The sequence below is a fragment of the Camarhynchus parvulus genome, chromosome 8 (genome assembly GCF_901933205.1).
Source record: "Camarhynchus parvulus chromosome 8, STF_HiC, whole genome shotgun sequence".
NCBI classification, from domain to species: domain Eukaryota; kingdom Metazoa; phylum Chordata; class Aves; order Passeriformes; family Thraupidae; genus Camarhynchus; species Camarhynchus parvulus.
Window position 1 is genome coordinate 29,946,080 of NC_044578.1, and position 13,071 is coordinate 29,959,150.

At 56.4% G+C, this 13,071-nt stretch overlaps 1 protein-coding gene across 4 annotated transcripts in view; it reads left to right on the plus strand.

Annotated features, from left to right (window-relative positions):
* Positions 1-3,142, plus strand: part of MTA1 (metastasis associated 1) — a 75,136-nt gene extending 71,994 nt beyond the window's left edge. For all 4 annotated transcript variants that reach the window (XM_030952942.1, XM_030952943.1, XM_030952945.1 and 1 more), the window contains one exon: positions 1,501-3,142. In XM_030952942.1, the coding sequence (XP_030808802.1) occupies positions 1,501-1,639 (139 nt within the window). In that variant the 3' untranslated portion in view covers positions 1,640-3,142. The remainder of the gene's footprint in view (positions 1-1,500) is intronic.
* Positions 3,143-13,071: the final 9,929 nt, after the last annotated feature.

The following is a 13,071-nucleotide window of genomic DNA, read 5'->3' on the forward strand; positions in this document are numbered from 1 at the left end:
ACTGCAGAGTGCTGCAGGACGTGTTTCTGATGGCAGCCTGGCTGATGGAGCACACGCAAGTGCTGCAAGGAGCTCTGTTGGCTGAAAGTGGATCAACTGCAGTCAAACGTCTTGGAAAAGTCATTATATCAAGATTTTATTTTCTCTCTCCCCCACCACCACTTTGCCAGCTTGTTTTCACCTCTCCTCACCCTGTGGCCTTTTATTTTGAGAAGGTACTGGAGAAATGGGGACACTGGGCAAACAAAAAATGTGTCTAAGTGCAGCAGCTTGTCCTGCTCAGTGGGCAAAAACAAGTGAAGAGATGACCAAATCTGATAAGAAGTGATTCAAAATCTTCAACTGAAGTTGATGGTTTGTCAGTTCTGGTGGTGCTAAGGGTAAGTTTTTGAGGATATGGGAGGTATTTTGACTGCTTTCTTCACCAGCCATCACATCTTAAAGGCAGAAATCATAGCATCAGCTCAGTGAGAAGGTCTCTCTTCCACTGACAAATAAACCAAACCAACCAGCCAAAACCACAACCAACAAAAGGGGGTTTTGGCCTCAGTAGTGTTGCCTAAATGAAATTGGGGGATAGGTGGCTGAAATGTGGGCTGCAGAGCCCTTCCTCTCTTGTCTCTCGTGGTCAACCAAAACCTTGTTCTGTCAGGAGCCTGTGAGGGAAGGCAGTGCTGCCTTATCAGACCCTTCTTGTTGCCCCAGTTCCTGAGCTGAAGACTCACAGTGGGTACTGGTGGACCACTCTTGTGACTCTTTATTACTTTCCTTTCTAATATCTGTGTGCCTTTGACCACCACAACCATAAAAGAATTCCTAATTTTAATTACACAGTACATTTTTCATTGTTGCTGCATTTTTGGGTTTGGATGGGATTTTTTAATGATTCTTCCTTTATCTCTAAGCCTGGTATTAAGAAAAACAAGCAATCATTCAGTATTTGTCCTTGTCTAACTTCATTTGGTAATTTTAAAGCTTTGGTGTGTCTTTCTGTCCATATGGAAAACAGCTTCCTGCATCTGACAGGACTTGTTGCCAGTCTTGTACATGTAGGGAAATCCTTAACCAAATACAAGGTGTGAATATTGCCCATCTCTGGGTTGGGCACACGCAGTGTGGGAGAAGGGGATACACCCTGTTGGTGTTGCCTTGGCTTTGTAAACTTCCCCAGAGCTACCTGCAGCACATCCAGCTGATCAAAATAAATCCAGAATAAATCAATGGTGTGGAAACTGGCTGTCCGGACTATTTCAATGTTCTATTCCCAGCAAGAGACCAGAATGCCTTCTGCCCTACAGGGGAAGGATTCTGGAGCAGAGAATGCAGTTTCCTCTCCATTGGGGGTTTATGAATCAGAGGATCTGAGTTTCCCAGGGCAGCCGTTGCAGCAGGAGCCGTTGTCAGCCAGCCCAGCAGGCGTGTGCGGGCTCCATCTCCCCTGGGGAAGCGGAGCAGCCCCGGTGCCTCTGTAATCCGTGCCTTTCTCCCTCCTGTCTGCAGGAAAATCCGCAAGCTGCTTTCCTCCTCGGAAGCCAAGCGAGCCGCCAGACGCCCTTACAAGCCGATTATCCTGCGGCCCATGCAGGCGGTGCAGCTCCGCCAGCCCATGAACGATGAGCCCATCATCATCGAGGATTAACGCCGGCAATCTCCTCCAGTATCTACTTGAGTTTCCATGGCTACAGCATTGAGCTAACTGTTGAAGAGAGGGAACTTTTGAGGAACTGTTTTGCATCTTTTAAACCCTTAAAAGGAACTCAGCCCTGCTCTGAGCCTCTGACCACAGACTGCTCTCTCTCTCTGTCTCTCTCTCTCTCTCTTGCACTCTCTCCTTCTCTCCTATATTTTTTCTTTTTCTTTTTTTTTTTTTTAATTTTTATTTTTAGTAGCCTCCTTTCCCTTTTGCTTCTACCCCTTTTGTAGAAGGGGGAGGGAAAGTAAGTTTAACTTATTAAGAGAATGTGGACTAGTACTTTTTAGCTTTGTTTCCTCTTCTGATGTACGAAGAGCTAGAACCCTTCATTTTGTGACTGAGCTATCATTGCAAAGCCATTTTATGAGGCTGTGTTGTAAGATTTCTCTTTTCTTTTCTCTTTTTTTTAATTTTGTGGACGGTGCCATTTTTTTTATTTCATTTATATTATTTCTTTTGTAGATAAATTTCCAATCTTTAACTGATATTTGAAAATAGGAGCTGAAAGCCAGCCCCAGGTTCAGCCAGTTTTCTTTGGTCCTGTCCCTTCTGTTTTTTGGATCATTTTGCACAGCCAGTTGTGCTCATGCACAAGACAGACCAACTCAGGCTGAGAAAGGAGTGAGCTAAGAACTGAAGAACCTTGCAGAACATTACACTAACGTTGTGTGCAGTGGAGCCAGGCTGCCAGAATTAGGTGTCCTTACTCTAGTTGCTCTCTGGGAGATGTGGCCCGTGGCATTTCTCCCAGTAACCAGCAGTTTGCGTGCTGCCTTCTCTGTGACATCTGGGATCCTGTGTGCTGTTAGCAGTAGGCCCAGCAAGTGTAATGAATTGCTTTGCTCTGGCTCCAAGAGTCAAGTACACCAATGCCCAGGGACATTTTGCTTAGAACTCTGAACCTGTTTGTGCATCAGTGCTTTTGGACACTTTTCCCAGGATGAGACCTGGTTTCTCTTTAATTGCGTTACTGTATGTTTCCCATTTTGAAGGGACTTTAAATTACAGCTGGTTTTCATTTGAACACATTGTGTCTGAATTTAAGTGGTTTTTTCCCCCCTTGACATTTCTTGTGTTTGAGGTTTCTTGCATCTCTTCAACTTCTTATGTATTTGCAAGTCTGTATCATTTCTTTTTCATATGTCTTCTCACAGCAGCGCATTTGCTGGATGCCCTGCTCGGTTTTGAAAGGATGTAAACTATCATTTGCAACTTGTGCTGATCTGTACATGTACCTGCCTCAAGCAGACACAGCATGTAATAACCCCCAAGTCATTCCATATGTGTCAGCGGTGAGATGAGCCAAAGTTGTATTTGGGTTATCACAGTCCAACCGTGATTCTGTGCAACTCTGTTAACCCGCCGGGTTAGACGGAAAGGAATCCCCACAAAATGAAAACAATTCAGTTAACTTTACTTAATAAACCTGGAAAGTGAGCTTTTGTGAAACATCTGCTTTTTGTCTCTTCTGAAACAGCCGCCCTTGCTCAGGTTCCACATGCCTGGGGCTCACAGCCCTGCACCTTCCATCCCATCCCTGGGCTGTGTCCTGCTCTCCAGGGTCCCTGGGCCAGCAGTACAGGGCAAGAGTCGGAGTCACTCATAGTTTGAGTCCTCTCTTGTGCAGTTTAAACGTTTCCTTACGCTTCAGAGGCGTCTCCCTCTTCCTCCTCCTCAAACAGGCAGCAGATGCGGGGCTGGGCCTCTGAATGAGCCCTCTGTCCACAGCAGCTCCTGGTCCTGCTGCTCTGGGCCTGCCTCTGGCGTGTGGCAGAGGGACATCCCTGGGGGTCAGCAGGCCAGCCCGTGGGCAGGTCTGAGCTCTGCATTGCTCTGTCCTCCCAGATGAGCAGCATGGGCTCCTCTGCATTGCTCTGTCCTCCCAGATAAGCAGCATGGGCTCCGTGTTTGCTCTCGTTTGCTGCTCACGATTGGCGAGATTCACCCCGTGGCTGTGAGCACCTGTGCACCCTGGCAGGTCCAAGTGTATCCTGTGCTACAGGTCAGGCTTTCCTGTCCTCGAAAGTGAGACAGGACAGCCATTCCTGAAGGATGTGCTACTCTGGAAGGGCACAAAAGCCCTCAGGCTGCGAGCAGCACCAGTGACCATTGGCAGTTTTACTTTGTCACCATCAGTCCTTAGGATTAACCCTCTGTACATGAGAAACACAGGCTGCAGGAGCGTTTTGTAACACTTCTGTCTCTGTGAGGGCAAATGCTCTTGTGGATTCCTTCCAGTAGCAAAAGGAAATCTGAACACATCACGTTGGAAAACCCCGTGTCTGAGCTGGCCCCCGCAGTGCCTGGGCTGGGGCAGCTTGGACAGCCCGGGGTGCCGGGGCTGCTGCCGTGCTGGGGATCCGGGGGCTGGGGCTGAGCTCTCCATGAGCCCGGCAGAGGCGGCTCCGGCTGCACCGAGAGCACAAGAACCACTTGGGGGTGCCAGCCCTGCGGTTTCCAGCAGCTTAAAAGCTTTCTTGGAGCGGCTCCAGAGATTGCTCTGGGAAGGAGTCCAGGCAAGGAGAGCGAGCACGTCCTGTGCTGCCCTAACTTTGAAGGACCCTTGCGTGTCCTTCAATAGAGATGCTGTTTTCTGGCGTGCGGTAGCAGGCTCCCCTGCCATGTGTTTGTTTCACTGGCTTACATTTGTACCAGCTTGGGAGGGGAGGCTGGAAGATCCCTTTGGCCACCAAAGGAAAACGCTGGCTCTTGGGAAGTGCAGGGAGTGGTAGGTCCGGGCGCTGACCTGTCCAAGCCTGAGGGGTCACTCCCTTGAGCTGGTGCTGTCACAGCCCCTCCTGTGCCAACCTCTCCTCTGTATTCACGTTCCTGTGCTGTTGCTGCAGGAATTGCATTTGGTTATTCACTCTCCTGCTCTAGAGCCTTGTCAAAATAGAACCATGTTCACACAGCTGGGGCAATGTCCCATTTTCCAGGTCCCTTCCTCTCCTTGCTTCCCACCTCCGAAAGAGCCCCTGAGATTGTAGGGGGAGGAGAGCCTGGAGCTGGGAAGTGCTTGCCCGCCCGAAGCAGGCCAGGTCTGTTGGGATGAAATAAGTGTTGCCACGTGCATTTGGGTATTTTCCCTTAGCTGTGTGTCCCTGGCATCCCAATCCTTCCCTCCCCTCTCTGCCATGCGGACGTGGGAGCAGATGTGTCACAGGCTCAGCTGTGATCGCTGGGAGAGCACTGTGCTCACGTGGATGGAGCATGCTGACCTCCAGACTCAGTGCCATGCCTGCAATTTTACAGGCTTAAAAAGAAGCAGGAAGCTGTTCAGGAAAGTATTTTAAAAACAAAACAAAAATCCAAGCATTCCTACAATACTTCATGCCAAAATGCTTTTGTTACAGATTTAATTTTTTAAAGTTAAATTTGGGTGGTTTGGGGGCGCTTTTTTACACTGCATTTTGCATTTTACCAGCTTGTCAGTAGCAGCTCTCTGTGGTCTCTGCTTTTGCTGCTGTAACATGAAGGCAGCACCCTGACCGTAACAGCACTGATGAAACAGTATGAAAAAAAGCAAAATATGACCAGAACTAACAATTCCAAACCTGGCATTCCTGCTGTGGGAGGAGGGCTGTAACTGTGACACTATTGGAGAGTTGTAAAACAAAATACACGCTGAAATTTTCTTTTGAAATGGAAATTTGGAGCCGGTGCCAGCTCTGCTGCGGGCTCTGGCTCTCTGTGCAAGTGTTACACAAGCCAGACCTTGGGAAGCTGGAGAGGCTCTTTGGGATGGTGGGATTGCATCACGGTGGAGCCGCTTCCCACTGCCACACGAGGAGGGGGCACTCACCTGTTCTCAGGGGCCACGGGATGAGCAGTGGCACGGGAGGTGTGCCAGCCTGCTGGGGGATTTGTGGGGAGAGCACAAATAAAATCTGGCAAATTTTGACTATGAGGAGAAGGAAGGAATTTGACTAATTTACAGAAACTGGACCTTGAATCTTTTCTATTTTCCTTAATCCATCAAGAGGGCACAGACGTAAAAACACCATTAACCCAAATAAGCTTTGGCAGCAGCATTAGAGAGAAAGGAAAGATCACTGCAGAAAGGCAAGTCGAGGCATGACAGCCCTCTCTAGCTGGAGAGAGAGGGTTTGTTTGGGGTTTTTCCTGTAAATGTAGTCAGTGCCTTTCAAGGTCAGCCTGCAAGAGCCAACAGTGATGGGATCTGCCGTGATCCCCCGAACATGAGCATGTCTGGAGTGTGGGTGGTGTTGATGGCCCTGTCCAAGGCAGGAGGCTGGGGTGGCCCACGTCCTCCTGTCCCTCCTGCCCTCGCTTCCCTGCCTGGGGACTGGCAGAAGGGTTTTGCCCTGCTTGAGCAGCTTCAAAACCTGGTGGCAGACTCAGTCTCTGACAATCACGTTTCACCTGTGCAGGAGGAGGAAAGCTGCCTCAAGAAAAGACACACAGTCAATTCAGATGGGTTGTGGGGCTGGGGCTTGTCTCCACCTCTTCTTCAGCCTGGAAGGAAGTCAGGGCAGGTCAGGGTTGAAGCACACTTGATTCCTGCCCTGGGCTTTGCAAGTTCATTCACCACATTCCTGGAATGAGAATGAATAACATAAATTCAGCATCTTTTTGCAGACAGCTTCCTCCCTTCCCTCCTGCAAGGGGACTCTCCACCTGGATGCAGTGCTCCGTGGGATGCTGGCAGCGTCACGGGGAGCAGATTTACAGGTTCTGACCAGGGGGTTTCAGCCAAGTTGTGCTCGTTCAGAGATTTTCCATCTGAGCAGGAGCGAGTTTGTTCCCCCGCCTGTGCTCTGGCTGCCCCCAGGCAGGACAGGAGGGAGGTGAACGTGTGGAGCCTGTGGGTGAGAAGCCAAGCTGGGTTTCCCTGCATCCCAGGAAGATGCCCAAAATGTCTGGGGGGAGCCAAGGCCAAATGCATCCTGGTGGGTGGGTGGGTGATGCTGATGGAGAAGGAGGACATGGTGCCATGGGGACATTGCAGCACTTGTGAGGTGCTGGATTATGTGTGTCCAGTCCCCTCCCTACCCCAGGGGCTCACTGAGAGTGTCCTGGAGGTGGTGTGCATGTGGGCCACAGACACATGAAAGCTGGGCAGCCCCTGGGCACACTGCTCCTGCTGCTGTGCCGGCCCTCAGAGCCACATTGCGCCATGGCCAGCCCGACCTCTGCCCACAGCATGTCCGGGGGCGTGCCTCTGCCAGGGCTTAGTGGCCAATTGCCCTGAGCTGGACTTTGCCACTGCAGCCTGGGTTTGAGTACAGCCCGTTCCTTGGGACACCCCTTCTTTCCCTGGAAAACCTGGGGGAGAGCCACCCATGCCAGCTCTGCAGTGGCCACCCCTGGCTGCTCTCTGCAGTCCCACCGTGGCTCTGACGGGTCTGAGAGCTGTGCTCAGGTCTCTGCAGCTGCTCTCCTGCCTTTGGTCGGCTGATCCCACTGCACAGAGGGATCACACCTGCCCCAGGGGGCTCACAGCAAGCTCTGCATCCTCGGAGGGGTCCCTCCTGCCCCAGGGGGCTCACACCGAGCTCTGCATCCTCGGAGGGGTCACTCCTGCCCCAGGGGGCTCACAGCAAGCTCTGCATCCTCGGAGGGGTCACTCCTGCCCCAGGGAGCTCACAGCAAGCTCTGCATCCTTGGAGGGATCCCTCCTGCCCCAGGGGGCTCACACCGAGCTCTGCATCCTCGGAGGGGTCACTCCTGCCCCAGGGGGCTCACAGCAAGCTCTGCATCCTCGGAGGGGTCCCTCCTGCCCCACGGGGCTCACACCGAGCTCTGCATCCTCGGCCCCGGCCTGCAGCACACTGGGATCCCCCGGGCCGGGCCGGCAGCCACGGCTCCCTCGGGAAGCGGTCGCGGGGACAATGGGGACATCCATTCCAGATGGCAAGGACAAAATCTGTAAACCTGTTTATCGCAGGCGTGACAGCGCTATCGGCCCTGCCTGATAAGGGCCAGGGGCTCGGATGCCTTTTAAAGGAGAGGAGCGAGCAGTGGATGGTTGGAGCTGCAGGGGCCGCGGCGCCGGGCCCGGGCGCTGACGTGCCGAGCCCCGGGCAGTGGCATGTGCTGCGTGACGGGCCCCAGCCCCTGCCAGCCCTCGGCCGCCCGTCCTCTGCTCCTCCACCTTCCCTCCGGCTCCTGCTAATCCTTCCTAAGCCCCCGTGCTCCCTCCAGAGCTGTGCACTGACCCTTGGGCAGCGGGGCTGGGTGCCCGGCGTGCGTGGCGCTGTCCCCTGGCTGTGTGGCTGCCTCCCCACCCCAGCCAGCCCCGGGCTCCTCGTTCTGGGGCACGGATGTCCCCTGCTGCAGGCAGGGTGCTGCCCTGCTCGCCGTGTAGGACAGCCGGATCCATGCTGGCAGGCACTGCACATCCAGGAGGGCTGTGGAGAATAAATGAAATAAGAAAAAAAGTGTTGCCAGGTTTTGTGAAAGGCTCTTTCTGTTGCATCCCATCACAGGGAACTGCTCCCAGCCCATGAAGGGAAGGAAGCCCAACCACTTTTTCCATGAAACTCCTGCCTGCTGCAAGGATCTGAGGCAGAACTGGTTATAGCTGGGGTGGCCCTGGGCAGTGGCTGTTCCTGGCCATGGGCAGCAGCCATTCTTAACCACCGGCCCTGGCTGTGGGCTGTGTCTGAGACATGGGAGTTCCAGGGGTGGAAAAAAGAGAAGTGTGTCACCCTGGAGTGACCTTGTCATGGGGGACAGAGGGGCCTGGGCCTGTGGCTGCACATGGTGCACCAGCCAAGGCTCTGCAGGCCACACAGGGATCACTGATCTTTGGGCACAGCAAGCCAGCAGCAGGGGATTTTCCCATAACCTCTTTTATTCCCCCCAGCCTCTTCTTGCCCTGTAACAAATCCAAGGAGTCCTAGGTGCCAGAAAACATGAGAGCAGAGGAAGGCTTTCCAGCTCCCCTTAGGAGCAGCTCTGTCTGGTCCATGAGTTTTTGTGGTATTTGTATCTGAATGAAGAAAAAAGAGCTGAGGGGAGTCGGTGTGGGGAGAAGGAGAGAGGTGAGCCAAAGGAGAGGCAGCCTGGAGGGAGTTATTCCTTATTTATTCCTCACTTTCCCTTAATCTCTGCACAAAGCTCTCTGCTTGCCCTGCCCTGGGCAGGGGTCCCAGCCTCGCACCTTTTGGCTCCTGGTGGAGGCGATCCCTGCTCCAGGCCCAGCCCAAAGGCAAAGCCCCCCCGTGTCCCGCAGCCCCTGCTGGGCCCTGGGGCAGCCGCTGCTGCTGGGACAGGGCTGCAGGCACCAGCTCTAGGATGGGCTTTAGGATGGGCCTGTTTGGGCCCAGCTTGTGTTTGGGCTCAGCTTATGTTTAATGGGTTTAGATGTGTTGTAGGTTTTTGGGCTCAACTCTAGGATGGGCTTTAGATGGTGTGCAATAGGGCTTTAGGATGGGCCTGTTTGGGCTCAGCTCTAGGATGGGCTTTAGGATGGGCCTGTTCGGGCTCAACTCTAGGATGGGCTTTAGGATGGGCCTGTTTGGGCTCAGCTCTAGGATGGGCCTGTTCGGGCTCAGCTCTAGGATGGGCTTTAGGATGGGCCTGTTCGGGCTCAACTCTAGGATGGGCTTTAGGATGGGCCTGTTGGCAACGAGTAAGGTTAAGTTAAGATGTGCACTCTGGTGGGCTTTAGGATGGGCCTGTTTGGTGCTCTAGGATGGGCTTTAGGATGGGCCTGTTCGGGCTCAACTCTAGGATGGGCTTTAGGATGGGCCTGTTTGGGCTCAGCTCTAGGATGGGCTTTAGGATGGGCCTGTTTGGGCTCAACTCTAGGATGGGCTTTAGGATGGGCCTGTTTGGGCTCAGCTCTAGGATGGGCCTGTTCAGGCTCAGCTCTAGGATGGGCTTTAGGATGGGCCTGTTCTAGAGGGTGCTTGCTCAGCTCTAGGATGGGCTTTAGGATGGGCCTGCTTTGTGCTCAGCTCTAGGATGGGCTTTAGGATGGGCCTGTTCAGGCTCAGCTCTAGGATGGGCCTGCTTCGGCCTCAGCTTTAGGATGGGCTTTAGGATGGGTCTGTTCGGGCTCAGCTCTAGGATGGGCCTGTTCAGGCTCAGCTCTAGGATGGGCCTGTTCGGGCTCAGCTTTAGGATGGGTCTGTTCAGGCTCAGCTCTAGGATGGGTCTGTTCAGGCTCAGCTCTAGGATGGGTCTGCTCAGGCTCAGCTCTAGGATGGGTCTGCTCAGGCTCAGCTCTAGGATGGGCCTGCTCGGGCTCAGCTCTAGGATGGGCCTGTCTGGGCTCAGCTCTAGGATGGGCCTGTTCGGGCTCAGCTCTAGGATGGGCCTGTTCGGGCTCAGCTCTAGGATGGGCCTGCTCAGGCTCAGCTCTAGGATGGGTCTGTCTAGGGTGTCGGGCTCAGCTCTAGGATGGGCCTGTTCAGGCTCAGCTCTAGGATGGGCCTGCTGGGCTCAGCTCTAGGATGGGCCTGTTTGGGCTCAGCTCTAGGATGGGCCTGTTTGGGCTCAGCTCTAGGATGGGCCTGTTAGTTTTCTAGGATGGGCCTGTTGGGGCTCAGCTCTAGGATGGGCCTGTTTGGGCTCAGCTCTATGGGCTGGGCTATCTAGGATGGCCTTCGGCTCAGCTCTAGGATGGGCCTGCTCGGGCTCAGCTCTAGGATTGGGCCTGTTGGTCTGTCTGGGCTCAGCTCTAGGTTGGGCCTGTTCGGGCTCAGCTCTAGGATGGGCCTGCTCGGGCTCAGCTCTAGGATGGGCCTGTTCGGGCTCAGCTCTAGGATGGCCTGCTCGGGCTCAGCTCTAGGATGGGCCTGTTTGGGCTCAGCTCTAGGTTGGGCCTGTTTGGGCTCAGCTCTAGGTTGGGCCTGTTTGGGCTCAGCTCTAGGTTGGGCCTGCTCGGGCTCAGCTCTAGGATGGGCCTGTTCGGGCTCAGCTCTAGGTTGGCCTGCTCGGGCTCAGCTCTAGGTTGGGCCTGCTCGGGCTCACTGCATGCGCTGTTAGGGTCAGGGATGGGCTGCTATGGATGTGGCCTGCGGCTCAGCCTAGGATGGGCCTGTTAGCCAGCCTAGGATGGGCCGGTTAGGAAGCCCGCTAGGATGGGTTTTTAGGATGGTTGTCTGGGTATAAGGTTGGCGCCTCGCACAGGGCCCCGCAGCCTGGGTTGGGCCTGTTGGGACTGGGGGTACGCAGGTTGGGTCATTGTGGTTGGCTGTGGGCCAGTGGGGGTTGCCCTATGTGGGCGACTCTATTCTGCTGCCCTCCGCCACTCATGTTCACCTATGGCCGCAGGAAAATGGGTCACCTCCCGCCGCTGGGGACACGGCCCCCTCGGCCAGGACACCCCCGGGCACTGCTGCAGGGGGCGGACTGCTGCCAGGAAATCCGGGCGCAGGAAGGTCACCTCGCGGGGGGGCGCGGGGGGGGGGGCGCGCCGGGGGGGGGGCGGGGGGGGGGGGCGGGGCCCTGGCCGCTGAAAGGCGCCTTTGTCACCCGCTGCCAGGGAAACTCCAGCTCAGCCCTCGGGCAGGGACGGGCCCCTCCAGTTTCTGACGGAAAATGCATCCTTTGGTGAAAATTATTAATGTGCTCTCTGGGGAGAGGCACAGCGGGGCTCGGGGTGTCCCTCATGTGCCACCACCCCCCTGCCAGCATCCTGTGTCCCCTCGGCAGCGGGCTGTCCCCCCGGCACTGGCCGAGCTGTCCCCACAGCCGCTCGGCCATCCCTGCTGGCTCCGCCTGTGCCGCCCGAGTCACCTGTCACATCCCTGCCCTCCGTGCAGGAGCATGCCCAGCCTAAATCGGGGGAGATTAAGACACGGCCAGCTAAAGCCACTTTGCTCCTGACCAGCATATCCGTTTGGGATTTAGCGCATTTGCAGGCAGGGATTCACACCTTTAGGTGATTTGTCTTAATTCCCCCCAGCCTCTACGTGTGAAAAGCCCTTGGCCGGCACCTTCTGGGTGCTGATTCTGCAGCGTGGCAGTGCCCAGGCTTTCTCCTGGGCCCTCCCCAAACGAGCCACAGAGTGAATACAGCCTTCCTCCTCCTCCTCTTGCACCCCTCAGCCCCCAGGGCTGGAACAGCAGCTGAGGCCGCCTCACAATGGGGGGATTTAGGCAGGAGACCCTTTTCAGGCTGTCCCCTCAGTGTGTGAGCCTGCTTGCAGGCACAGGGATGCTGTGCTGGCTCTGCCCGCTGCCCTGGGGTGCTTTAGGGCGGCAGCCACACCGGGTACACAGGGGCACCCACAGGAGTGCTCTGGGACTGTTCTGGAGCCGGCAGCCGCTCTTCTGGAAATCAGAAGCTCCACAAATCCCCAGCTCCTGCCCTCCCCGGTGGCTGCAGGCCTGGGCTGGGACACGCTGGCTCCGCGGTGGGGCACGCAGGGCTGAGCCCCTGCCGGGGGCCGTGGGGGCAGCGCTGCCACCTGCCCCGCAGGGACCCCGCGGCCACAAAGCCACGCATTGTTGTGACAGCAGCTGGCCAGGGAGTGACAGGGATGCCTGGGCCTTCCAGCGCCGCGGGGTGCAGGGGATGAGGAGGAACCGCTGTCGGGCACCCCCGGCCCCCGTGCTGCCGGCAGGGTCACCGTGTCCCGTCGCGGAGCCCCGGGTTCCCTTCCCAAGGCTGCGCCGGGGCCGGGCGGGCGCTTGGCAGCTGCAGCAGCTGCCGGCAGGGAAAGGAATTCTGTGACAATGGCGGCGAGCAGGGCCAGGCTGCCGCTGATGAATAATGCAGGGCTGCGCTGGCGGCCGGCAGATGTCCTGTTTACCAACACGGCAGCTCCCCGGCCGCGGGGGCTGCGCCCCTGTCACCATCCCTGTCACCACCCCTGTCACCACCCCTGTCACCCCCTGCCCTGCGCCCACCGCAGCCCCGCCGCGGGGCACCATCCGGGCACAGAGGGGCATCCTGGTTCCTCGGGTATCCTCGGCGTGGCTTCACGGCTCCCTGAGCATCCCTTCGCAGCCGGAGGGGTTTTTGAGATGGGAGTTTCCATGGCAACGGAGCGGAATGGCGCCGGGAGTCGGGGGATGCGGGCGCTGGAGCCGGGCAGCGAGCGGGGCTGGGGCGGGCACGGGCTGCGCGCTCCCGCGGGCGGTGGGAGATGCCCGAGCCCCTCTGCGGCGGCTGCCCGGGACCGCCACCCCCCACTCATGTCCCGGACTCAGCCGGGGAGGCTCCCGGCCGGTGCCTTTGGGGCCGGTAAAACCCCACAAGTCGCGTCGCTCAACTACAACCTGTTTATTATGGAGGTTTTTTCCCAGGCAAGGGAAGGCGGGAGCACTCGTGTCCCGACTTTGGTCTTTGGGGATGGGAGACAGGGCAGGGGGTGTTCTCTCGGCCGCCGGGGCCGGGCACCTGCTGCGCTGGGCTGGAGCCGGGCCGTGCCGAGCCGTACCGAGCCCGGCGCCGCTCG